Source organism: Gymnogyps californianus, chromosome 3 (assembly GCF_018139145.2).
Source record: "Gymnogyps californianus isolate 813 chromosome 3, ASM1813914v2, whole genome shotgun sequence".
Classification (NCBI taxonomy): Eukaryota; Metazoa; Chordata; class Aves; order Accipitriformes; family Cathartidae; genus Gymnogyps; species Gymnogyps californianus.
The window spans coordinates 100,170,174-100,197,604 of NC_059473.1; the positions used below are offsets into that span (position 1 = coordinate 100,170,174).

The following is a 27,431-nucleotide window of genomic DNA, read 5'->3' on the forward strand; positions in this document are numbered from 1 at the left end:
TGCATTAAAACCATTTTACTGCAGTGTACTGCGGTATTAGGAAAGATTTCAATATTGCACCACGTGATGCAACACAACCTTACAGCATTTGTCAGTTCCTAGGCAGTGAAGGAAAGCTTTAAATCAAAGGCTGCAATGTAGCAACTTCCCATTTTACAAAGTAATACGACAGACTATTTTGGCTCACTAGGTTGATGTATAGTATGAAATGAGACAAAATTCCTGGAAAAAAATATTATAGACCTAAAAGCCAACATATTTTTTTTCTTTCTTTACTTAGCCCCCCAACCTGGTATCAAGAGAATCTTTCGATGAAAATGGATTTCCCTAACATTAAGGGTACAGTGAAGTGTTATAATGTTATTAGCTCAGTGATAAATGAATTTTAGTATTCTAGAGATCATTTTTCCTGTTCTTATTTAAGCTACCACAGATAGGTTTCCCTCTCTGTCCTTCCAGCTTGCATATTTTGTAGTTTAATTTAACTTTGCACATATGCTTTTCTGTATAGTTTTACGGCAGTCATATAAAGCAGTAACATTTCAATGTTATTGCAATGTTTAGACAGAGATTTTCATTGTTTCTATGAAGTTTTGAAAATGTTCCTCAGATTTATGTGGTCACATCAAAGATGCATGAAGAGAGTGAATTTCATCTCGGATTAACCTTTTTCCCCAGTAACACAGGCAAACACAATATTGCAAAATAGTACCTGGATATATTTTCAGCACGTGATTTTTTGTGTTTAGTAGTATGAGGGAGTTTAGAACTGCATTTTCAAAGACCTCTGAAACAGTCTCTGAAAGTATGGAGTATCATCAAAGTAACAGCTACAGAGGTAGCGATGGCAACAGAGATGAACTCTTGTTATTACCTGCATTAGCAACCTGCACACGCCAGGATTTTTATGCTATATGCGATGCATCAGCTCTGGCAAGGCGGTAAACGGCAGGCACAGGAGGTGACATTTGCTGCAGCATGTTGCAGTTTACTGCAGTAAGAGGGTCTCTACGCGGTATTGCTCTGTAACAGCTTTCGCTGCAGCAAGCCCCTGCACCAGCCAACTTCTCCGCGGCTTTCACGTAGGAAACGTCTTGGCGAGTGTGCAAATCACACGCTGCCCGGTATGTAAGCACCATACATGGGGTGTGCTTTAACGCATAATCCAGATGAAAGCTGGTGCTGTCTCTCCCCCAGTCAGCTGTCGCCTAAATCCCAGCATCAGAAGCACGGGTCAGCACGACACGAGGACCCTAATCACCTCGTCAGGAACTATCTCATTAACATTTCCCAATCCCTTCCCCCGGCGACAGCTGTGCCACGAAACCGGCCGCGATCGGTGCCCCGGGTCCAGGGTCCGCCTGCCCGGGAAACCGCTACAGACCCCCCCCCCCCCCCCCCCCCTTTCCCCGCCAACGCACACAGACCCGCACGGGCGACCGCCGCCGCGCCCCCGCGCCCCGCCGGTCGCTGCCCTCCGCGGCGGCGGGAGCAGGGGCAGCTGCTCTCCCCCCGGGGGTCCCCGGTGCGCGCGGGGAAGCCGCCCCCCCCCAGTACCTCGCAGCAGCCATTTTCCGCCTCCCTCTGCAGCAGCTCCAGCGCGTGATGTCACCGGCCGCCCCGGCCAAGTCCCCGCGGCGGCGGGCTGCGCCGCGCTCCTTCCTCCCTCCCGGCGGCGGCACCCTCCTCCTCCTCCTCCTCCTCCCCCCCCCGGCCGCCCCGCCCCGCCCCGCCGTGCCCGCGCCGGCTGCCATGCGGCGCCCGGCCCCGCCCCGCCGGTGCCCGCGGGCGCTGAGCCCGCCGCGCTCCTCGCTCCTGGCTGCCGCGCGGGCGCGGAGGGGGAAGCCCCGCCGCAACTGTCGCCGCGGCGGCGGCTGCTGAGTCACGGCCTGAATTTCATCCCGCTCCTCCTCCTTCTTCTCCGCCTTCTCCTCCTCCTCCTCCTCCTCCTTCTCCTCCTCCTCCTCCTCCTCCTCCCCCGCGCCGCCGCCTCCCGCCTGGCTGCCGGCTCCAGCAGCGCGGTGCCGGCGGCGATGCCCGCCCCGCTGCCGGGGGGAGAGGCTGCCCGGCGCTGCCCGGCCCCCCGCCGCTCGCCGCAGACCCGCGCACGCACAGGGGCAGCCGGGCGCTTGAGCCATGATTGCCGCGGCTTTCCTGGTCCTGCTGAGACCCTACAGCATCCAGTGCGCCCTCTTCTTGCTCCTGCTGCTGCTGGGGACCATCGCTACGATTTTATTCTTCTGCTGCTGGCACCGCAGGCTCCAGAAAGGGAGGCATCCCATCAAATCCGTCTTTTCAGGTCGCTCAAGGAGCCGAGGTAAGAGATGCTGCTCGTCCCCGAGGGCGGAGGGGCGGCGGGGGGGGTGCCCCCGGCCCATCCCGCGGTTTCTGCCGGCGGAGGGCCGCTCTGCCTCAGTTTAGCCGGGCAAAGGCTTTAAAGAAATTTCAAGCCGAGCCCAGGACTGCGGCAGCCTTGTCTCCACCCATCCCTTAGCGAAACCTCGGCCAGCGGGAGGGAAGTGAGGGGCTGGGAAACCCCCCCAGCCCTCCCCGGTCTCTCAAGTGCAGCAGAACTTAGGCTCAACTTCTTCCCGATGAATTAAATATAAATGCCGGGCGGAGCTGCCAGCTGCGCCGGGAGAGCCAGACCCCGTCCAGGAATATGCGCCAAAAGGCGAGCAATTAGGTAAAACCGTTAGCCGGAGCGAAATCTGAGGTGGAACTGGTGGAGCCTGTGTGTCTTTCTGCTTCCTTTCCAGATGCTGTTATGAGAACTCATCACTTTCGCTCTGAGGTAATTTATTTAGCACGCAATTTCAAGGTCAGAAGTTGTTCTCTTTACCTGAGTACATATTGTTGTGGTCTTTTGTTAATGAAATCACGTAGCAAACTTTTCATTTTGCATGAAAGACATAATGTCCTCTTTCATTTCTTGGTTTTTTCCGCACAAAATGTGAGCTCTTCATTCGCGTTACCCTAACCGGCCTGCTGATTTGTGTCATTTCCAAAGCAATTGGTTACTTCAAGAGAAGCTGTGCTTACTGTACGTGCCAGACCTCACTCTGTCCAAAAAGCAACCCCAAGCCCAGTTATTGACCGCACTGTAAATACGTGCAGAGCTGGAAGCTTTTGCGACTGCAGAGCTTCCGCTCGCTTGCTTTGCCGCCAGCCCTCACCTGTGCCTTGCTCCTTGTCAGGGAAGTTGCCCGCTTGGCTTAGACGCTGCCGCGGGAGATCCCAGAAGGATCCAGACTACAAGCCTGCTTGGCAGGCGCCTCATTTCGTGATTCTGTATTCATAGGTCAGGGGAATCGAAACTCTTACATGCCACTGCTAAAAGTATAACACAAAACCCAGTTACTTCCTAGCGATTCTGAATGAAGAGCATAATTGCTGGGAAAATATGGAAAATAATATTTTTAGTATTTACTTTGTTTCCATGCTGCCCTGTAGTGCTCCTGTCTAGGTATTTCTCTTCCCTGGTTTCCTGCTATTGATTTAAGGCATATCTTCATGCCATTGCCTGTTATTCTGAAAGCCTTGAGAGAGTTTTGCACTAAAATGATCTTATATTTTAAATTATTTGCATTTTTCCTTACCCAGTTGTGGGTGAGAAAATTACCCAATTATGAGTAATGTTTTCAAAAGTGTGCATGGGATACATTTTTGCAACGTGGCTCGTACTGGCAATTAGTTTTAAACCAGCTATTTTGAAATTTGTACGCACTATCACAAAAAGATGACATAGGGAGTGTCCTGTCTTTAAACCATGAAAAGTCTGGTTTTGTTGTTGACTGAACAGTGCTGCAGCAAAGCGAACAAACAAACGTGTCCCTCCGGAAGTCAAAAGATTTTTTTCATTATTTAGTTCCTCCAGTATGAAATACTTGGTTTCCATGTAAAATTCTCTCACTCTTGAGCCTAGATAGAGATGAAGTTTAATGTGTTATGCCTTTTTGAAATACATGTTGTCCTGTATGCTGACTCTTAAAAGGGAAGTTTGCAAAGTAACTAATTTATTTTTATTACTTCAGCATGTGGTTATTTGCATATCACCCAGTTAGAAGTAGACTAATTTAAAATTTTTCCTAGAAATTTCCATGTACTGAAACATGCTAGAATAAACCAGTAAGAACTGTTACATTCTTTCATAATTTTCTACATTTTGTTTAGACAGAGTAACACCACAGCTAATGGTCTAAACTCCCCTTTTAAGTGAGCGGTGGAGCTCTTTTCCCCTTCGTTATCTGATGATAGACTTTTGATTCTTAAGAGAAAACGATGACTCATTTGACATCATTAAATTTTCATTTTCCTATTTTTTTTTCAAGTAAAACCTTATTTTAATGAATCTAATTGAATTGATTAATAACACATTACAGGCATACTCCCATGCAAATATTGGCAGCATTATCTGAAACAGAATTCAACATTCTCATTCTGTACCAGCACAAAACATTATGCGCTTCCAACTCCAGTAAGATGTTGATGAAAGCAAAGCATGATACATGAAAATATGGGCTTTGCATAATCCCCCCCTTCCCCCCCCCCCCAATGAACATAACATCTCAATTCCAAGTTTTATAGCACAAGGTCCATCTGCTAGCTTCCACTACACTTAGCTGTTTGTCAGGTGCAGTTATAAATGGTGTTTCTTAATGATAATAAAAGATAATGAAAAATAGGTTGATAGTCAATAGCAGTGGGTTGGCATTCATCTCCAGAGAGCTGGGTTCAAATCCGCCTTACATCACACGTGAACGCGCAGGTGGTCTAGTGGCAGTGCACAGAGAATTACAATTGCCCTACCTACAGAACGGTTGGCAATTCCTGCATGATTGGCTGCCTGCCAGGAAAGCCTTATATTTGGAAAAATAGATGTGTAGCAAATTTATGTTGAGGTTCTTTGCCAGAGCCACAGCTCTCATGGTGCGTGCCTACGTTGTCGTTGTCTACATACAGTGAGAACTATTTAATCCCTTTCCTTCAGTACGGAACCCCACATTAAAAAATCAGACACCGTACTATGGGAGGGTAAATACTAAATTTGAAAATGTATTTATGATCCTTATCAGCTTTCCTGTTCTGAATTTTATATGCCACTGGTGAACTGAATCCACAAATAGTCTGTTTTTGTGGGTCTTGATTTTGAATGTCTCTGAAAAACATGCCTCATTATTATACAGCAAAAGTCTATGCAGATATTGCTTATTATAGAATGAACTTAAACACTTGACCCCCTGCCTCAAAAGGAGGTAAATTTGCATGAATCATTATGAATGTAAAATAGGTTAAAGTCTGTCTTTGTTAGAGGTGCTTCATAACAGAAAAATTAACCAGCAAGAAGATGTGAGAGTTTCCTGAGATAATATAGTGGTGTCTCTACCTCCCCACTAACATTTATTTACTATCATCATCTGAAGTTTGTCAGGCCTACTTTTTTAATATAGTTTTAATTGCAGTCCTTTAAGTTCATTACGACTATAACTCCTCTTAAGATTCCTCCATCCCCCAGGTACTATAGATACTCCATGAAGTCACATAGGAATCACACCCAGAATAGTTAATGTTTCTAATCTGAGGGAGACCTAGATATGCCATGGCTGTAAAAAGAAAACAAGTAAATTTCCAACGGAAATATTCATTGCTTACAGGACAAGTCAGACTTTGATGTAGCTATTTGCACTAGTCTCTCCTTTCTTTATTTTGAGAATCAGCTGTAGAATGAAATGTCTGTGCTCAACCAAAACCACACCGAAATAACAATATAACTCAGTGAGAGTTTCACCAAAATAAGGACTATGATCTGTTGTTGGTTTTATTATTATTAGTCCTTGTATATTCAAAAATGTGAATGTTATCAGTGGTTCACTGACTTCATTCTTCTCATGCTCTCTGTAGAAGTTTGGTTTTTCATGAAGTATAGGAATTTTCTCTGAGTACTTTGGGGGCTTGATACATTTCAGTGTTTAGCATCTTACACTTTACAAAGAGGTTTGAATGTCTTCTGTGCTTTACAATTTAAAGGCATTGCTTAACGTGTTGGTGTTGCCACTTCTTGCGATTTAAATTTCTTTCTGATAATTCAGAAAGTTTTCCTTATTGTCAAAGCCTCTGGAGTCATGGGATTATGTGAGATTTTCACCTTTCCATTAAAGAGGAAGTAAGCTTCTAGCCCTTAGGCTGGAAGGAATTAATCCAAATGGTATAATTCTTAAAATCTTTTGATTTGGGGGTAAGAACTGTTGAAAAGGAAGGTTCTCATTCAGGATCTTTAAATGGTAGTTTTTTATCAGATTGTGAAAGGATAATTGTGCTAATTGCTAAACCAGTAGTTGATGGTTTTTATATTATTGGGGGAAAAAAAATCACCAGATTTATAAATCTTTTGCCTGAAATCTTCTCTGAGCTTTACAGTTTTCCTTTATCTTACCTTTTAAATTAGAAATACTATGATCTCAGGAACTGAAGGTATCAGTGTCAGTGGATAGTCACGAGCAATATGGTATCTTTTTGTCTTTATTTAGTTTTGACTCATATATTTTGGGCAAGTTGCCTGTGAATGCTTCCACTGAGACCTAGAGGTATAAACATACTAGGAAGCAAATCCCTAGAAGTTTTACAGTCTACTGTAAATTCTGACTTCACATAACCCAGGTGCATGTCTGGTGGGACTAAACACACCAGTAAGGCAAACAGGAGTTGACACTTTATGAAAAGACTCTCTGGGAGGGCTGGCAGCATGTATTAACGACAGCTGTAGCAAAGGAGTAACGTTTGGTCGTTTGAGTTCTGCAGACCGCACATTTTCTTCTTAGTATACTGAACAGTCACTACAACGTTATATATATTCAGTCTATTGTTGTGACAAGACTGGAAGTGAAATAGGTCAGCCAAGACTGATGACAATTCTTAAGAGCAAATGAATTTGCTAAATCATCCATTATGGTACAATGGATGCAAAACTATAGTACCACAATCTCCGGTAAATGTATATATTGACTTTGCCAACAATTGATGCCCAGAAAAAGTGTTCACAAATTTATCCCTAAGCATACCTTTGCCATAGTCGTCCCCCTTCTGAGGCTGATTCTGAGACAGTTGCCTAAAAATACAATTCTAGATATCTTACAAAACAATAATGAATAGTCTTTGAAGAGTTGCACCATAATTCATCCCGAGCGTTGCAGTTATTTATAAACTGCTCCAGATATGTACAGCTCCAGTGAAAAGAGAAATCAGCAGACCCTCCAAGCTGAATTCGAGTTTTCTGTTTGATTGGAGGGAGTGCATTCAAGGAGCAACAGAAACTAGCCAGAAAAATACATTCATTAACCTATTCAAAGGATGTCTCTTTGTCTTTGCAGAGCTGAATCAGCCTGAAAATATTTTACCTTTGTGTTTGACACGCTTTCCCCTCAGGATGTTTAAACTGTTTTTCCATTAGCTGCCTAAGAGTTAAGGAACAGGTTCAAGGGAAAATAAATCAGAGACAAAAATAAATTGTTTTCTTAGATGTATGAAAGCACTTACAGCTCTCCATTCATTCCTGTACATAAATACAGGTTACACTGTATAAGGACAAATCCTTCTATCCATTTTTCATAACATGTCCAATAATGTGGCCCAGACAAAGTATGTCACACTGAGCTGTTACATGGCAAACTAGGTACCACTGAGATTCTGCTTACTATACGTTGTCTGTCCATCACTGTTTGTCAGCTTTATTCACTGCAGTGACGCCTTTAGATAGCCTAGCAAGCATCGGTCTATGCTGAGAAACAGCGTGTTTTGATTCCCTGGTTGCTGCAGCAAGACCACTTGGGTTCCTGAGCTAACTCCAGAGGATTTAACTTGGGTACCTTTACTCTGTACTACAGTGTAGTGTAGAAATGCCCGATATATCTCTATAGCCATCTGGTTGCCTGCATCTCTATTCTGGCTTCCGACAGTCTGCAGAGCATTAAATGCTGAGGGGATCTCCTCTTAGCTCCATCAATCACCCAATAAAGTACTGACACTGTGTCACGGTCCACATCAGTGGTAAGGCATGGTCTTGATACACTGCATATTGGGACCTGCATTATAAATGAACACATCCTCACAGTTCTCTAACAGGATAGGGACAACCACTGCATAAAGATCCAGTACACAATAAAAGTTCTTCTTACTATTTCCTTTCCCATTAATAGAGTTATGTCAACAACCTCCTAGTTATCATGGAAGTATTTACATATTCAGGCTTCTCAGTATCTACTGTTATCTCTGGAAATGTGTGTTTTAGATGAGGTTGCAGCTTCAGTTGTGTTGTATGCCAGGTACAGTGCACATTCCTGGTGCACGCAAGCAGCTGCTTCCAAGCAAGCAGAGCTCTGGTTTCAGGGGGATCCAGGTGGAGCACAGCTTGTCGCCATCCATCTGTTAGCAGCCACATTGTACACATGTACAGAATGGGAACTTCTAGCTACTGTTTTTTAGCCAAAACTAACCTCAGATTGAAACTGTGAATTAAAATAGCTGAGGTCATACTTGTGGTGAGCACATGTATTACCACATCTGCTGTAGAAACTGTTCTTACACAGACTGAAAGGATCATGCAGGGGTCCATAGATCACATACAACTCAGAAAAGCTTAAGCATCTACACTGATTTCTCAGTTACTGTGGTTAGATTATTAGGGTGACAGATCAGGTTGTGGATGCCCCTTCAGAAACCGCCCAGCACTTTAGGCTGAGGGTATTAAATGAAAGGAAGCACCACATGAACAGGGTAGTACAACCCTTGGGGCTGTTTCCGCTCCTGGGCTGTTACATGTGTTTTCCTAGGGCATGGAAACATCACTCACACTCTGTTCCACTCCCAGGCTTTTTCAAGGAGAGGCACCTTTGATGTGCTATGGAAGAACCATGCAGAGCACAGGGTGAAGTCTCCTTGCTGTTTTCATGCAGGATCCGATTCAGCTGAGCTGAGCTTGTTGGGCCCGGCCCTGTCAAACGTGAGCAAGTACCATCCAGACCTGCAGCCTCTCAGCCTGCCCCTGTGCTCTGCAGCCTGGAGGGGTCTCAGGCTCTGAGGAGGGTGTGCTTGGGCCCCTCCAGCTCCCCTGGGCAAGGACTCAGCACTGTGTTGCAGAGATGCTTGAGCAGGTCGTCAGGCCCACAGCTGATATGGCTGATCTTGACCTAGTGCTAGGAAAGCTGGCTTGTTTTTGAGCTGATTCCTTGCGCTTCTAGTTCACATGCGAGCCTGGGTACCTGTTATCTGGGTACTTCTGCCATCCAAAGTGTCTGAGCCCCCGCTGTGCTCCCTTGTGCCCTACTGCCTTGCATTGAGTCAGTGGTTTGCTGTTCCCGACTCATCACCAGGAATGAAACATGAGTTACGGCTGAAGTGTAAAAACGCTACATCAGCGATAGAAACTGACTGCAGCTGACATTTGGGCAAAGACACATTTCTTGCAAGTTGTGCCAACGTCCTTATCGCCCCTGTCCACTCAGCTGCTTAAATACAGCACTCGGCTTCAGGATGGCAGGGTAAATAGTAGAGCAGACTGGAAGTAAAACACACTTCTTACAAGACTTAATTTATGATTATCTAAATTGATAGCACTAACTATACTGAAATGCATAATCATGTCACACTGAGGTATTATATTTATCCTCCTCCTTTGTTCTAGAGAGAACAAAATGATACAACTAGGTCGAGGCATCATTCCCTTCTGATCTGCTGCCGCTACCTTCCTGTGCGTGAAGTGCAGCCCGAGTCGGAAAGTGACTTTGCAAAAACAGCATCGTCTCATACAGCACGATAAGCTCACTGTAGGCATTTACAGTTTATAGTCTGTAGAGCTACTCAGCTGACCTAGTGTAGGTGTCTGCTTCAGGATGAGCTGAACGGTTCTTCAAGCCTCACTGAATGTATTGACTAAACTTTTCATTGGCTGTAATGGCAGCTTAGACTAGTTGCTCCTGAAGGAGAGACCCGTTCAGATATGTTGTTGGTATCTGAATCTAGTTATCTTAACAGATATCGGAATTCCACCCTAGGTATCTTTTTTTTTATATATGCCTGTTAAGTCTCTCATTAGTTATGCATCTATTTTATGCTTGACGAAGTGCAGACTCATCTTCACATGCTGAGGTGGCATAAATTCTTTTACCAGTTTATGCTTCAAACAAGTGCACTGGGCAGAGGAGAGTAATTTCTTTGTACTAGATGTTGGGCAGCACTTGCATGGTTTAGCAATCTGTGTGTTATTTCTTATTATTCTTCTTACTGTATTTTTAATATTTAAAGTTAATTCCTTATGGCAGATTCTTGATGTATACTGTACACTGCCCAAGCTGAGCAGAAGTGATGAGATGGAAAATGGAGGAAGCAGGGGTAGAAGAGGGACATGCTTGGGGAATGTGCTAGTATATTCTAAATTAAACTTTCCCTTGCAGACCACTGATCAAGCAGTACTCTGATTTATTTTTGTTCTCAAATAATTGTTCCATTCCTACTGTAGGCTTGTGGTGCCCTGAGGTAACAGGGAAGGAACTGGGACAAGCCATCGCAAAGGCAAGGCAGCCGTGGAGGGCTGCAAGCCTTCTTGTCAGAGAATGATAGGACTGCTTGGAGAACAGGCCAGCTTCTGTGGTTTACAGATTTAGACAGGAAAGAGTATTTAAAGGGTATCTTGAGGCATGACTGGGCATGCTGTTTGGCTATTTGCTTACACATCATCAGATTTTCCTAGTGTTACAGCTTACCTGCTTTGAAAGGAGTCCTAACCTTATGATAGGAAAAAACAAACACATTGTGTAAAACAGCAGTGTAATGCAGCATGGGTTATTAAAAACTGTATTCTAAATTCACGTCTAAACGCTAGGCTCACACAAGGGCTCGTATGTATACACATGGGGGTCCGCTTAGGAACTGGAAAGCAGGTTATTGATGTTGTATTTCATGAAGTCAGTTGGAAAAGTAATCTTGGTCGGGTTATGTAAAAGACAATTGCTTTTAATCCCTTTGAATGTGTGGACTTATCTTGGAAAATGACACATGCCAAATCACAGTCTTCAATATCTGAGAAATGGTTCCAGCACTGCTTAGAGTTTAGGTTTTAGAAGATAAGAATAATATCTCCTAAAATAAACATAAGGCATGCAAAGAAGCATCAGTGAAAGCTTGTTAATGAGGAAGTGGAATGAGAAATCGAATGTAAAATCTTACATTTGATGTTTTAAATCTTGATTCAGATCTTTATAGGAGTAACCCTTAGCTAAGATTTAAAAAAAAAATCAAGAGAACCACAAAAAAAAAAGGTTGCAGTCTATTTTTTGAGACCTGATATAACTAAGAAAGAGCAAATGCAGTCGTATCCTCCTTGTGCATTTGTGAAGTAATATGTGGAGTGAGTGTAGGTAATCTTCCTCCTATAGAAAACTAAGACCTAGCTTTAATTAGCAATCTTTACTATTAGAGAGAATGTATAAGTAGTTTGGAGGACTTAACTTGAATCTTGGATTTTGGGTTGAACTTGCAGAACTGGCAGTTAAATAAATGCTGTGGGGTTTTTTTTTGTTTCTTTGTAAACTGAGGATATTTGGGATGGAAGTCACTACAGGAGAAGAAGGGAAATAATGCAATCTTGGTCACTTTTTAATTTAAAACTGTTCTTACAATACAGATGCATATATATATATGTGCAGCAGAAAGACTCAAATTTCTCTTTCAGCATGCAGGGGAATTTGATACAATAAAGCTATTTAATTAAACCTGCCTTTTTAGTTCAAGTAGGTACTTCAACTATAGGGTTTAATTCTATTTCAGCCTGTCTGCAAAACAGCTGAGAACTCCGGCATCTTGAGAACGGTTTTGATACAATGCATACTAATGTCTCCAGGCCCTAAGATGTTGTAGGTTGCGTATACATGAAAGTTTCCAAGCTTTAAACAGGCAGTAACTGACAATTCAAAGACTGTTTCTTGAGGCCATTAATTGACAATGGTAATAGATGACAGTTCTCATGCATGCACAACCACTGTCAAAAACCTTAAAAGCAAGCACACGAAGTTGGATATCCTATCTGAGCTTCCTTTGGCTTTGATATTCATTAGTGCACCTGCAAAAGTGCATTTAATCTACAGGACTCACTCAAATATCTGTAAAGGCATTTGCAAACACAGTTGAGTTCTGCTGTCATTCCTTCAATTGTGCTGAATTGTGGCTTACGGCTAGCTAGTGCTTTTTCTGTGATTTACTGAAGTTTTGCCAGAAGGTAAACTGGGCTGCAGTCCAGTGTCCACTGAAGTTAATGCAAAGATTTCTGTTGACTTCAGCTGGACATCAGATAATGCATTCTTACTTCTCTTGAAGTTAATGTTTAGTGACTCTGAAAACACATACTGGCTGGAAAAGTTGGGTTCCAAGATTAGAATTCCGACACCCGATATATTCTACATAAAATACTTACACATTGGAAAAAAATGAAGAATGAATATGGTTTCTTATCGAGCATAAAAATAATAGATAGTGTATGATGAAGGCAGTAGGGATAGTAGAAACTAGAATGGAGAGGAAAAGGATCTGATGAATTAACACAATCACACATTGAAAGAATGGAGGAGTCAAATATTCATGTCACTAAAGCAATAATGCACACATGGGATAGCACTGATGGATTCATACGGTGCTATTAAAGTATCAGACAAAGAAGTAAAAAGAAATACAGAAAAAATAAGACAGTGAAAGAAAAAGGTTCAACACATTATCCAAAGTGTCCTCATCTGTAAATAAAAAAAGCAAAAGTTAGACAAGTTTTTTAGGAAGTTTCAAAATCCTGTTTTTTATATTAATGAATGGGCTACGAATGGGAATAGGCAGAAACATAACAAGGATTGCAGATATGACATACTTGGTTATCAAATACCAGACCATACTGAAGAAATTCTGAAGAATGGGGCAAATGAACACACATGATGTTCATAAATGCAAGGCTGGGTATATTACAGAGAAAAGTAGTTTATCCACTGTATTAAGTTTATGGTTTCCAGAAAGGGCCTTTTGAATTACTTTCGACAACTCAGTGAAGACCTCTTTCAGATGTATAGCCTGATCAGAAAAGAAGATGGGATGGGAAATACTTAAACAGAAAGGAAAAACATGCTATACTATTATATATATCAGTGATACAAATTTATAAGAGTACTGTGCTGAATTATGGGGATCCAGCAAGAGTGATGTCTGTGAATAAGGACATGTAAAACTCTCACCAAAAAAAAAGGTGATGGAAGAGACTGGAATTATTTCACATAGAAGGAGGAAAATAAGAGGAAATCTGATGATAAAATATATAGAGAATGATGAATACTGTATTGAAGGCAGACCAAAACCTAGTCATCACAGGTCTGATCCATCCTATCTAATTTTGGATACTTACAGTATAGATGTCTATGAGTGAAGTAGTCAGCTTGGGCTCCCTTTATGGCCAGTGGAGAGAAATAGGTGCCGTTAGGGAATGGTTCATCTGACCTGTTGACTTCAGTGGCTCGAAAGGGAACGCAGGGCGGGGAGGTCTGCTGAGCTTTGGTCAGAGGAATCCCACACTGTGTTTCTATACACAAGAAATCAGTCACTGAATCAGAGGTGTGAAGTTAAAACTTGGCTGGATAGGAAGATACTTTTTTACAGAACCTCTTACCATGGAAGTCATGTTACACAACCAGTTGGTTGTGCGCTCTGGCACGCAGTGCCCAGGCTTGCAACATTCATCATTGGTTTGGGTGTAAAGATAGACACAACAGGTCCTTTCAATATTACCACACTTCATTCCAGGAAAAAAACTTTCAGAGAAGACTTAAAAGGATCAATTTCAGCTACAAGAGGCTGATCTCCCCAGCCTCCTTCCACAGACAGAAAAGCTCCCTTGAGAGTAGGTGAACTAGGCTTTGGCTCTGCACTGGCCTCCAGAGACACCTCTCTATTCCTGCTGACTGTAGAGTATGACTAGGAAGATCAGTCTTCATGGATTCAAACAGACTCTAACTGGAAGGATGCACATGAATGCTTTTGGAGAGAAGATAATCCCAGGTTCAGTTTGCCTCTTGTCTTCCTCTGTCATATCTAAAACTGGTTCTGGTGGTCACCTGAGTTGTTTCTTTAAGGAAGAATACTTTGTAGTGTAAATCTTTGTGCAGTTATTTTCGTATTTAGAAGACAGATTTTCTAAAAATATGTATTTGAAGTCTTGTTTGGTTTGCCTTGTTTCACAATTTTACAGGCATAAAAATGAGTCGGGCGGTAGGGTCTAGGAATGAGTAACTCCCTCTCAGCGCAAAGAACAAGAAAAGGTTTGTCACTGTCCAGTGACACAGCATTCACATGATACCGGAAACTACAAATTGCTTAACAGTGTTAGAGCAACCTCGTTGTATTGCCCATGTGATTTTAAAATCTCTAGCATTTTCTCAGTGATTTGGTCTCAGGTAGTGTACTGTGCGTCCCTGAATATTTTGTAATACTTTTCTGCTCTTCTGTGAGTGCTGACTTAACATCTAAAATAGTGTTGTCTTTGCCAAACAGATATGTGTGTAATTTTCACATTTTTAATTTTGATTGCTGTATTAATATGGTAAGTTTTCAATTTTGGGTTGAACTGAAGGATAAATAACACAGATGACACAAGAAGCTTCTGTTCATTTCACTGTTGAGAAGGAATCACTGGCCGTTATAGTTTTGTGTTGAGCATAGGAGTAGCAGCTCCCATACATTACATCACTTTTGACTCCTGTCTTCATTTTTGCTTACCAAATTTTGAAATTTTCCAGATTTGGGTTTTTGCTCTGGCAAAGTCTCACTGCAGGAATGAGTAAGCATTTCAAATTTTGGTCTGAGGACTTTGCCCTTGTAACATTATCTTTGTTGATATGGAACTAATTTTCCACCTGAAATCATGATCCTCTGCCTTTATCGCATTATAATCCTTCCCAGAGCAACCATTTGTGATACTGCAGGCAGATTATGACTTCAAGTGAAGAATAAGCTTCAGCAAATAGAAGCAGATGAGCTCTTAAAGAGATAAAGATCCCATTTTCTTGCTAGTAGTAAACAGCAAAGGAGAAAAATATATAAAATACGAAGGAGAAGCACTGTCTATAAACAGACTTTTCTGGAAGTCACAAGTGACTTTTTCATATCGAAACATAATACTCAATCAGTAAACCTTGAAGTATTTTGAGGTGAAGTCACTCAGTGAGACAGACCCACATACTTAAATCCCTATTTGGCATGTGTTTCTAAGCACTTTTAGAGCTGCTTAGCTTCTACCAAATTCTTCTGTTACATAAACATACTTTCCCAAAGAGTTTTATCCAGCTAATGGGGATGGAAGCGTCGTGGGGGAGCAGCTGCAGCGCAGGGTATATAACCAGGCTTCAGCCAGTAGCCATCGTCGGTCAATGAATCATAATGCATTTAACATTTAGAAAATCTCTTCTGATTTCAGAACTCGGAATAGATTTACTGGGTATTTTGGTCTTTTAAGGAATATTTTATTTTACTATGGAATAATCCCTGAAGCACACTAACATTTTTTTGTAAAAGAAAATTTCCACAAGAAGTAAGCTCTGTAATAGTAGCTCCCTGTGTTGTATTTTTCCCTGTCAACCCGAATAGTCCTGCTATCAGGTTGAATGATACGTTTTAAGTATCTGTTAGCTATTTCACAGTGTAGAAAGAAAACGGGGCAGTAAGTTTTCCCACTGCAATAGTGTGGCAGCATATCTCACAGATTTACATCTTTGAATGTTTAGAGACCTTCCTAAATCCGCCCAGGTCTGCTGGCTGCAGTGGCTTCCACTACACTGCTTGCGTTGGTTGATACGGACAGGGTCTTGCTTCCAGTAAGATACAGGGAGTCAAAGTCTGGCCCTACCTGTAGTCTGAACGACTCCATTGCTTCAGTAGAATAGAAAGGATCATAAAAAAGGATTTAGGAAATTTTGGCCGTATCTTTCCATCATATGTATTTCATAGTCTTGATGCACCACATACATGAACCTCCCAGATGGACTAAGTAGAATTGGGCTCTATTCCTGTCCCTCCTGTCCAGTGTCCAGGAGCAGAACGTTGCTACCTGGAAGTTACTTCACCTGATACTTCACCTTGGCACTTCAGCCTTTTCGTATCATCTGTTGCATGCAATGTATATGTGTAGCAATTACTAGCATGTGTATGTAAATATATGTTTGTGTGTTTTGGCTATTTAGGGGTATATTTACTTAATGGAGCACACCTTTAAATAATGAAAATAGCTGTCTGTCTCTCTGAGTGCCCAGAACAGACTGCAGCTCTCTTCTCTTGCAGTCTCATGAACATTAGAGGAGTAAATCCAATTTGCACAGAGCCATACATCTGACTTTTGATTGCTTCAATTTACCAACATAACAACATCTTAGCATAACTTTTCTATGCTGATTTCCTAATTAAAACAAAACAACAACAACAACAACAAAAGCAAAGCAAAACACAAAACCCAAAAGCTAAGGGAAGGGGGAAAAAAGAACAGCAGGTTTATATGGAAATGTATTGCTCCCACTAATTTTCAGCTGGCAGGAACTCAGGATATTTAGATTCACAGCATAGATTTCTGCAGTTTTAGCTAAAATCTCACTTTGCAGAAGTTTGATTCTTTATATGGACCAGCCATTTCTGAGTGCTGGGTTTGTCGCATAAGGACTTCAGCAGAGATATTTTACTAGAAGAAAAAAGAAGGTAGAAAATTAGGAACTGTTGCATCTATTCTTGGTTTTGAAAGGGAATGTAGTCCTTAAACTGCAGACTGTCACTAAGGACATAGATTTGGCTCACTTATTCTGAAAGCTGATGTGACTAAGTGAATGAAACTCGTATTTACAATCTAGCCAAGTTTAATATCAACCAACATTTTTTTCAGTACAAATGACGCATGGCAAGCTCGTGCATGCTCATGAGGGGACTCAGTGAAATGAGAGAATGCTTATTGTAAATGCTCTGCAGGTAGCAATACAGGGCTAGCGTTATATGTGTTGCCATTAAAGGACCGAAATTCTGTAAGTCTATGAGACATTCTGGATGATGCTCAGAGGTTTTCACAGCAAGCCTCTCAAAAGCATTTGTGAAGGGCAGCTTTTCCTGAGTTTATTAATTTGGCCAAATATACATGTGTTTCTCAGATGATAGCAAAAGACAGCACTCTGTCTTAATTGTTTTATTCCAAATGGTAAGGTCTCCCCCCAAATCTAGCAGCATCAGAACTCTTAACAAGAACCGTTAGTCATAATTAAGTGTTGCCAGCTACCAGTTTTTCTTCACTTTCATTCTCAGGAAAAAATGCACCTTTTCAGCTCATGCTCCCTAAAACAATGTCTCATGAGGCCAAAATTAACCTGGAAAATTTTAATTATAAATTTTAAATTAGAACTATTTAGTTATAAATAACTAAAAGTGTGAGCTTATAAAGAAAAGCCACAGGAGTTACTGCTACTAGCTGTGTCAATAATACATATAATTGAGAAATATAAAACAAATATGATATTAACAGCACTTGGCAACATCTCTTTATTGTTACATGCAGTATCTGTGGACATTATATTAACTTAAGATGAGCATGCTTGTACCTCAAGTCATTGTTAAGATCCTGTATGATTTTTCTGTTGTTACATGGCTCCGTTCTGGGAGATGTCAAACATGATGATTGCTTCTTCTGTTATAGGGCTTTAGATCAAGTCCTCGTCATGCTAGAAGACGTGTAGCACCTCGCCTTGAGGAAACACAACCTATAGTGGAAGCTCACCACCTAAGTGAGCAGGAAACTTCTGTAAGAAAAAGAAAAATCAAGAAAAGCAGCCGAGTTCAACCAGAATTTTATCATTCTGTGCAAGTTACTCCAACTCGAAAACCTGTAAGTATTCTACCTTTAGGGATAAATAGCACTTGAAGTATATTATAGAGGCATGTAATATAATTCTAATTTTTGGGCCATCCATATTCTCTTCCTCGATTTAAAAACCTTTTCAGTTCTCATGTTCAGTGAATCTAGATATAAGTTTGTTAGACTGTATTTAATGTTGATGCATAACTCTAAAAAAAGTCCAGTTCTGAAGAGGGGTTTTTGAATTTTGATTTTTATTTAATATTCAGTCTATAGTCAATATTCAAATAAGATATTTAATTTTGAAAGTTTTAGTGATACTACTTCACAGGTTTTTATAGCACACGTGTATGTTATTGAAATTCCTCACTCAGATTTCTCAGAGATTCTGTGTACTGAACCAAATTTATATTAAATCTCATTACTAGATACATTTTGAGGTCTCTTCTGCTTTATACAGTGTTTACAATCTTTCTGCTCAACATCAAGTCTTATCATTCTTTGCTCCTCAGCTTGATCTACACACAGTTCTTTTAACATTGATAACCTACTTTTAGTGAGGAAATACGACAATTCATTGAAACACTTACACAGTTCCTAATGTACATGCGCGTGAAGATACTTCCTGCAGACATAATGCATTTCTCTTTTTAATGAGAGCTCATTGCTTTGATGCATTTGCTGACTAACCTATCTGTGCCAATGTTAAGGGGCTTGAACTACTTCTATTAAGCCAGTATTATTAAAAAGGTAACTTAAGCATACCCTAAAAAAGATTATCTCGAGGTTGCTCCAACCTAACTGAACCTTCCTAGATTTGTATTAATTGAGCACCAAGAATTATCACTGAGCTGTGAAGTTGGTTTGAGAAAGAGCATTCCCTAGTGGAAGTACATTGCCTGAGAGAGCAAGAAACTTGTGCAAAGAAAAGAAAGCCAGAGCTGCCAACAACTGCCAGGATTTTTACCTTTTAGCTGATAAATTTTGTTTCTCTGCTTTCACTTCACTACTCCCCAATTTCCTCTGTTCTCTCATGCTTCTACTTATTATTTATTTTACTCTGCTGCTGTTTCTGTGGTTTAATTTGATCTGATGGATTTGTCTTCTGCTCTTCTTAAAGGATCTGCTCTTCCTTTCTTCTCAACCATCTCCCTTTCACTCCCATCCTATCTTGCTCTCTAGACTACTTTGTCTAACTCTGTAATTCTTACTACGTGTCCAGCCTCTCACCAGGCTCTCCTCTGTTCATTACTTGCTTCTGGTCCTTTCCCCGCTTTGTCATCCTTCCTTCATCTCTTCCATCATCTCCTCTATTATTTTCCATTCCACCTGTGTTTTTTCGATTCCCTTTTTTGTTTGATTGTTCTTAATTTTTTCCATGGTAGGCCTATGCCGAGGGTAAGCCTGCCTGTGATTGCTGAGGCTATTACCAACTGCCACTGATTACCAACATGGGAAAAAGAGCATCAGTGGTGCTGAATTAAGAGTTAAAACTGTGGAAATGGTGTAAGCAGCAAAACAGGCTTTGAAGAATGGATTAGTGAAGCTAAGAAACCCCTGCTTTTCCCCAAACTCAGTAACACGTCACGGACTTCAGGGCCAGCAAAGAAAAAAAGTGTAAGAATAGAAAATGCGTAGTGTTACTATATAACTCCACTTTCGTATCATTTCATGGGTCTATGCTGTGTCTGACAAGACCTACCACTGAAACAATAATAAATCCCAGATTTAGAGAAAACTTCTCAGTGCTGTCACCATTATGTCACTATCTTGAAATTGCTTGTGCAGTATATCTTTTATGCAACGTTATATAGTTCCTTTGATAGCCTTTCGTTCCACAGCCTCGATGAACTCACATTTCTACAAAAAAGAATAAATCATTATCTTTGTTAGACTACGATCCAGAAAACATTAAGTCACCAATTTCATTTCTCATGGACGTTGTAAGTTATTCTGAATGTATTATTAACACCATGGTGACAGAGTGAGTAAGGTTCATGCCATGACAAATCACTGCAGCATTGTGAAGTTCCACACAGTCACAATGTCGTCCATCCCGCAGTTTGTCACAGCTTCGTTCCACTTAGTCTCAATGTCTCGAAGATGAGAGACTTTTGGCCTTTATCTTCGTACAGTTTTACATGATTCAGTGCCAGAAATGCTCTTGTTATTCTGCATAATCTCTTTCCATTATTTTTTCCTGTTATTCCTAGCTCTGCCCACTTGAACCACTTTAAATAAATCATCTGTTGTCTTGATGTTTACACTATGGAAATATTTGTAGGCAGCTATGGCCATATCCTGCTTAGTCATCACTTGAAAAAAAATGATGTATGGTGTCTGCTAACTAGAAGACATAATTTCTCCTCATAAAACAGTTCTCCTTCTGATCATTTTTGTTGCTTTTTTCCTGCTTGTGCTTTTTTGTCCCTATTTTCTGACAAGAGAGAATGGTATTTGCAAAGTAACTATAAAACAGCCTTATGGAAAGATTTTTCTTTGCTCCAGGAAATTTTTAAGTAATCACTCCTAACACATGTTAGCCTGTTTTGTTGCCGTATTAAGATATATACTTAAAGACTTTTCAGATATTTCATTAAAAGTTTTGTTGGATGTTTAGATGCTAGGCTTTCTTATTCCTGCTAATTTAGACTATTTTGTATTTGGTTGGTTTTGTTGTGTCTAAATCTTGTTTTGCAGTTTCCTAGCCATGGCTGTAATTATCTGAATTTGCTTGGATTATTTCTCGCTTCCTGCATAGAAATCTGAGATCTTTCCAGTATTGTCCCTGATCTTGTCAGAACTACATTAGGTCTCTAATTGTGTGTACGAGAGTAATCCCGCTGAAGACAATAATTGCTCCCCTTGAAAATCTACATGAGCAGATGTTTGCAGAAATAGAACATTAGTTTTCTCTGAAAATGTCATTATTTTTTTACACCTTCCAGGTGATTAATGAAGACATTACATATATTTCGTCCTAATACTGATCCTTACCAGACAGAGTTCATAGCCATTTTCACTTTATTTTATTCATCTTACTGTAGTGCAACATCAACATAATGGTGTGTAGCTTACCCCTTTTATGGCACATTGTTATATCTTGTGCCCTGCAGGTCACCCTCTCATTGGTGGCTGTATTATTTGTGCTGACATTCTCTATAGGCAACAGTTTTACATCAGCTTCACACTGAGGAGAGTACAGATACCTATTACTGAAGCGTGCTTTGAATTTTTGAACACAATGGAGAACTCTTGAGAAGAACCAGAACCGTGTTCTTTAAATTAGCATGACTTCATGCACGTCAAAGGAGTGTTACATATCACTGGTTTCAAGAATCAGGTAGCTGATTCTGTATGGGTAGTTAAATTTTCTTAAGGTGTGGAAGGATGCGCAAAAGTCTCCTGTTGTGAGCTTGCTGCTGTCTAGCAATACTTCTCCAGGGCAAATTTTAAACCGGGGTTTTTATTACAAGCATTTTGCAAATATCATCTATATTTTAAATAGTGGTCTGCTCTGAAGCAAAAGTATAAAACTCTGCAAATTATTAATAGTTTTTTTTCCTGTGCTGGCCTGGAACCAAAAGATGGCCTTGAGTTTGTGTAAACGTATCTGGCTCCTGAGCTGTGCGGTCAGTTAGACATACGGTTCTGCCAAATTCTAATTTCACCTGTATGTCTAAATACATAGCTGAAAAGAGATACTGTCAAGCAGCATCTTTTGACATCTCCATTGTTAAACAGTTTGAAGGGCTCCTAAATTGCCTGACTCATGCAGCCACCAAGGATTATTTAAGATCATGAGATGTAGTACCAAAATCTGCACTTGGGTTTGTCATAACAGGATCACTGTAAGACGTGCAGCAGATGAGACTACAGACATTGGGACATAAATCAAGTGGTTCCTTCACTTTCAGATGTGAAATCCCTGTTTCTACTCAAAAGCCTTGTACTTTACACATCCAAACTTACTGGTCTATTTTGCCCCAGCACTGTAGTGACAGCATATATTAAGGTGATTATCTACTGACTAGGGTAAAAAAAAAAATGTATCTCTGAAGTAACCTACAAAGAATATACTGATGACAAATAATGATCTCAGAAGCACTACCGCTCGTAGGTATCCCTCAAGTATCTCCTAATGAACCTGTTTCTAATTATTTAAAGACTGCCCTTTGCTGAAGCAATTCAGCTCCTTAGGGGTGGGTGCAGCATTGCTACAAGTCACTACAAGGGAACCGAGAGGGAGGTCAGATGTCTGGGAGGACACGTAAAAAATCTAGTGATGTGAGCAGCTTCATTTGGCTCCACTGAGACTACTCCCATGACTGAAGTGAAGCTTGCACCATAAAGACTCTGATGATGCAAGCTTGAAAGCAAAGTTAATCAGTTTCTAATGCATGTAAAACCATGAGCTGTCTCATCCATGGTCTTATTCATCTATCCTGGTTTTTGCTTTTATGTGTTTAAGCCTTAAAACTTATGAGAAAAACAGTATTACAATTCTGTAAGAAAAACACTTAGGAGGTTTTTTTAAACATCTGATACCAAATCACTTATAGAAGAAGTCTGGGTATTAGTTGACACTTAGCTTACTTGAGATGAAATTTTTCATATGGATGAAGTTGTTCTACAGGGCTTTTTAGCAGTTTTTAATATGTCTCATTAAATAATTGCTATTTCATTTTGTTAATTTCCATTTATTCTTACTCTGGTGTTATTTACTAGTTTTCCAATACCATGATGTACTTTATGTGATATTTGAATGACCTAATACTGATGACATACAAAAATTACTCATCACCCTGCACAAGACTTGGTTAACTCCAAGTATTAGCTATTTAATCTGTAGATTGCATTTGCAGCTTCTTTCTTTTGGAGACATCTGCTTGTGTTGGATTGTGTCTCCTGTGAATCACATTTAGAAGCAAATATGGCAAAACATTACCATATCATCTTTCACCTTCAGCATTTTTATTAACATCATATTAATGTTCTCAAAACATATGACAAAGCTGTAAGCTTCCAGACTCTGCATGCACGTGTGCATACACACACGCATGCGCGTGCACGTGTCCTCTCTCCGGATAATTTGAGCACAGGCACGATGAAGAAATGCAGGGAACATGTGAATGAATATAAAAAGGGAAACAAGGACTGCATTTTTTGCTTTAAGACCTAAAGGATATTGATGGGGATTTTGAAAAGCACGTGAGACTTTATTAGGTGATTGATTCGTAAAGTTTTTAACAAGATTTAAGCATCTAGCCATCTTAAACATTTTTTAAAATACCTCAAGGAACCTATTTTAGGTGTGTCAGATCTTTGCAAATATGACTGTAAATGCTAAATCCAGTCATCTTTGAAATAAAGAGAAAGCCTTCAGTGGCCATTAGATTGACTTCAAAGGTACCTCTTCTCTTTCCAAACATACACACGCCTACCAAGAGACTGTTCACGTCTCTTTCTTGGATTGTTGTGTTTTATTGCTTTTCTTATAGCAAATAACTCCTCACTGATAAATTCTTCATGAACAGTTTTGCACAAAGACTTCATTTTCCCACCGTTCTGCTAGCCTCTGTAACCTCCTCCCTTGCTGCCTGCTCCTGATTTCCTCTTGGCTGCTTTTCCCTCTCCACCCTGCAGCTCATCTATTGCATTGTAGCAATTGCCTGTTTCTTCCCCTCCTTTTGCCCAGCTCCTAGGCAGTTTAGATTTTTGAAGGGATTTCTTAAAGGTGTATTGCCATGAGTTTCACAAGGCCGGGGAGGTGATGTCTTTACAACTTTAAACCTACTTTTTGTTAAAACACAATGGTAACACGTTAAGAATTAGATCTGAGATTTAAAATTATTGTTTTCTAGTGATTTTTTTTCTCCTATGGATGAATTATTACAGCTATTAAGCATAGTGCAACAGAAACAGTTAATTGCAGTAGTGCTAATAATTGATGACACATGTGTGTAAAAATACATAGAAATAAGCATAGCAGTAACAGTACAAATCCACATTTAGAGCACCTTAACTGACTTCACTGCTAGCTCTTATTTGGAGAGTTAAGGTCATTTGAATTAATTGTCCCCTGTGGTGGCAGATCATGCTTGTTTTGAGTGTATTTACTTAGATTTACACTGGTGTGGCTGAAAATAGCATCAAATCTATGTTATTTTTCTATACACAGTTTGAAATCATCCTACATCTGCAGGCAAAGCCCTCTAATATAGCAGGTTTTGTCTTGATAGGTAAGCTGATTCCATACAATTTTTATTTTGTCTGTATCAATTTTCATTCCCAGGGCAAATGCTTATTTACTGAAAATGGGATGAGAGCTTAAACCAGCCTGGCTCTGTTTGATCTAAAGTGTTGAAAGAGGGTCAAAATGCACCCTTGGTCCTTGGAGCTGAAGCTAACTTGCTACTAAATTAGAAGTGAATGAGATAAAATATTCTTCAACTGTTGTATCAGAGAAATAGAGCTGTAAAACTCTGGCTTGAAAAACGTCTAAGAGTTTTTTTGCCACTGTTATTTTCACCATGATTTGTATTAACTGGGATTTTGTGTGAATTGATAAAATTATACTACATGTATGCAGCGTAGCCTCACTGAGAAATTAAACTTTAACTGTTCAGTTTTTCTTTTTTAAATTCCAGTGTCCTTCCTTGAGAGGTAGTAATATAAACCTAAGCTGCTAAAATGTGCTAGCAGTCTTAATTGTACGAAAAAAACCGTTTTATGTAAGTGATCATAAATAGTAAATTCTGTAGAGTAGCTGAAGGCAGGTTAAAAAAAAAAATTAATCAGCTCCGATTTTGTTATGATGGTGGTGTTTGCACAACTTAAAATGACCAGTTAATTGTCTCACAGATGCATAGTAATTACAGAGTCTAAATGCAGATGTTTCCTTTTCCTTCACTGCCACAGGAGTCACTCCTCAGAGTTGTATTGTGTAACATCCTACTGTGGCGCATAAACAGTACATCTTTATATAGCAAGGGACTCCCTTATCCATTTGTATTTATATATAACACTACACATGGGTATTATGTTAAAAGAATAGTTTGGCAAAGGCAAGTATTCAAACGTTAGGAAGCGCTGGAATTAAGGTTACATGTGCAGCTTTAATTCAGTCGATTATGCATCTGCATTGTCATATAGACTTTAATTGTATGATGGTGTACTGTTTTTTCACAGGATGTACTCTGTATTCATTGTAGGATGGAAGTGCTCTTAGGATGACTCTTATGTGTAGTTCTGCTGCAGAAGTTGTAAGTGTGTAAATGAATAAAACAGGAGATTGCAGGAAGAAAGAGGATCTCTTACTTCTTTAAAAAGCAGTGAGTGCTGCCTTGGAGATTGAAGGGTGGGCACAAGGTCACTGTGAACGTGCTGAACAAGTGGCTTAAAACATTTTTTATCTTCCATTTTCTAAGTGCCTGACTCAAAGCATGTAGTTGGGTTTATAAACGTTCTCAAGCTGCCGTTCACCACTAAACTCCGTGTGTGCTGTGGTCTGAATATTACTGATACATAATTCTAATAACTCTTAAAAATCAGATCCCTGGCATCTCAATTTGACCTAGGTAACAAAATTGACCTCCTGGTTTAAGTTTGCATCCTGTGTAATGGGAAAGATCATGAGTATTTGTGAAGCAGTCAGATACTACTGTAGTGATGAGCACCACAAAACGGTCTATGAAATAATAATTTCTTCTTCACACCAGCATTTGAATAGCATGAAGTAAGTTCTGGGGCTGCCCACTGAACAGAGGATGACAAAACAAAATATTGAACAACTGTTTACGGAGTGAATATCACCCATCATTTGCACTAAATAAGAGCAAGACACTGGGGATGTAATAGTATACGATCACATCATTATGACTGCATCATGATGTAGAAATAAACAAGCTGAACTAAGGCTGCATGGTGAACCTTGAATCTGGGATTTAGTAACATTTTAGTGCTTGACTTGGCAACCTTAAGAGAAATATTTTAACAAGAACTTTGTGTTTAATTTCCTACTGTTGTTAAAAAAAGTAAACTTAAAAACAAAGCTCCGTTGTGTGGCTCATCAGCAGGTTTTGACACTTGAACTACAACACAGAAAATTCTCCTATTGGATTTCAGGGAGAGACTGATGATGTTTGTATTCTTCCATATAAATCAGTAACACAGGGCAAGAGGCTATTTTTTTCTAGAGGAACTCTCAGATATTTGCTAGTGGCCGTAGTTGGGGTGAAATTTCCGTTTCCTACCAGGCTCCTTAGGGGGATGTGCTTTCTTGTGCTCATTCTTCCCAAGCATGGCTCTTTCTGCCCTGTCTCCTCCAGCCTGCTCCTGACCTGCCTCTGCCCCACTGCTGGCTCCTTTCTCGCTGCCCAGTCCTCACTCCTCGGCCAACCTCAGCCCTTCTCCTCTCGCTTTGTCAGTCCTTGTATCACTCCTCCATGTCACACCCCTTCCCAGGCTCACCTGGTCAGTCATCTCGTTGCTCTGAGGCACTTGTTCAACCAGTCTCTTTGATTTCTGTGTCTCCCTGTGGCCTCTGGTTGCATACTCCATGCGTACCTTCCTTAGCTCTTGTCTCTCTTCTTGGAGACCTTCTCCTCACACACAGTTCCTACCCTCTTTGTTCATCAGAGTACCTTTTTCAAAGCCTTTTGCTGAGGCAATACCAGTTTCATGCCAGCGTGTCAGATCCTTAGCTCTCCCCTGATCTGCTCTCTCCAGCACTGATGGTTACTAGTCCCAGCTGTTACTTTGCAGGTCCATTTCTCCTCTCGTCTTTATCCGTGGAGTCCGCTGCTCGCTTGAACACATTTCAGCTGCAGCTCCCAGACTCTGCCGGACTCTGCGTTTGTCCCTCAGGCTGTCAGTCCCAGTGTATTTCTCCAGCCCTTTCCTCCAGCACAGCGGTTCCGGTGTTTGTCCTCTCTGCATTCAGAGCGTACGGCTTCTTCCTCTTGCTGGCTAAGCACGGCCGAGCGAGTCACGGAGAGCATAAAAGAAACGGTCTCCTGCCTGTCAGGTCTGGTGCCTGCCCTCCCCTCCTCTCCATGCCTCTTGCCCGCACTGCCATCAGCCTGCAACCACAGCAGGCAACTATTAGATGGAAAGATTAGTTTTGCCTCCATATCTCCAAGCTGGAAGGATCCTGTTCAGCTCCTCGGTGGGGATGGTAGGTGTCCTGAGAGCGGAGGTAAGAGCTGCGAGGGTGGAATTTGCTTGGTCAGTCTGTGAAGCTGGAGTATTGGTCCGGCAGCTGTAAGACCCCTGAGAGTCTTGAGAGGCGTTGTTTAGTGGGTGCCAATCTGAAGAGATTTTAATTGATACTTTGAAGACATTTTAGTTGATAAATTCAAACATGGCCTTGTTAAAAAAAAAAAAAAATCTGGTAAAATCACATTGGTAGTCACCTGGGCCCTAGGAATAGTGGAATCAAACTATTTAACTTTGCAAAGAAGTATTACTAGCAGATGAGGAGAGATTAAAAGAAGTTAACTTGCTCAGCAAAAAAAAAAGGCTGAGAGGAGGT

General features: G+C 40.8%; 1 protein-coding gene across 1 annotated transcript in view; it reads left to right on the top strand.

Annotated features, from left to right (window-relative positions):
• The first annotated feature begins 2,136 nt into the window (after nt 1-2,136).
• The window catches only part of DST (dystonin), a 315,541-nt gene continuing 290,246 nt past the window's right edge, over nt 2,137-27,431 (top strand). The window contains exons 1-3 of the mRNA XM_050893474.1: nt 2,137-2,317; nt 2,760-2,794; nt 17,738-17,926. Of these exons, the coding sequence (XP_050749431.1) occupies nt 2,137-2,317; nt 2,760-2,794; nt 17,738-17,926 (405 nt within the window). The remainder of the gene's footprint in view (nt 2,318-2,759; nt 2,795-17,737; nt 17,927-27,431) is intronic.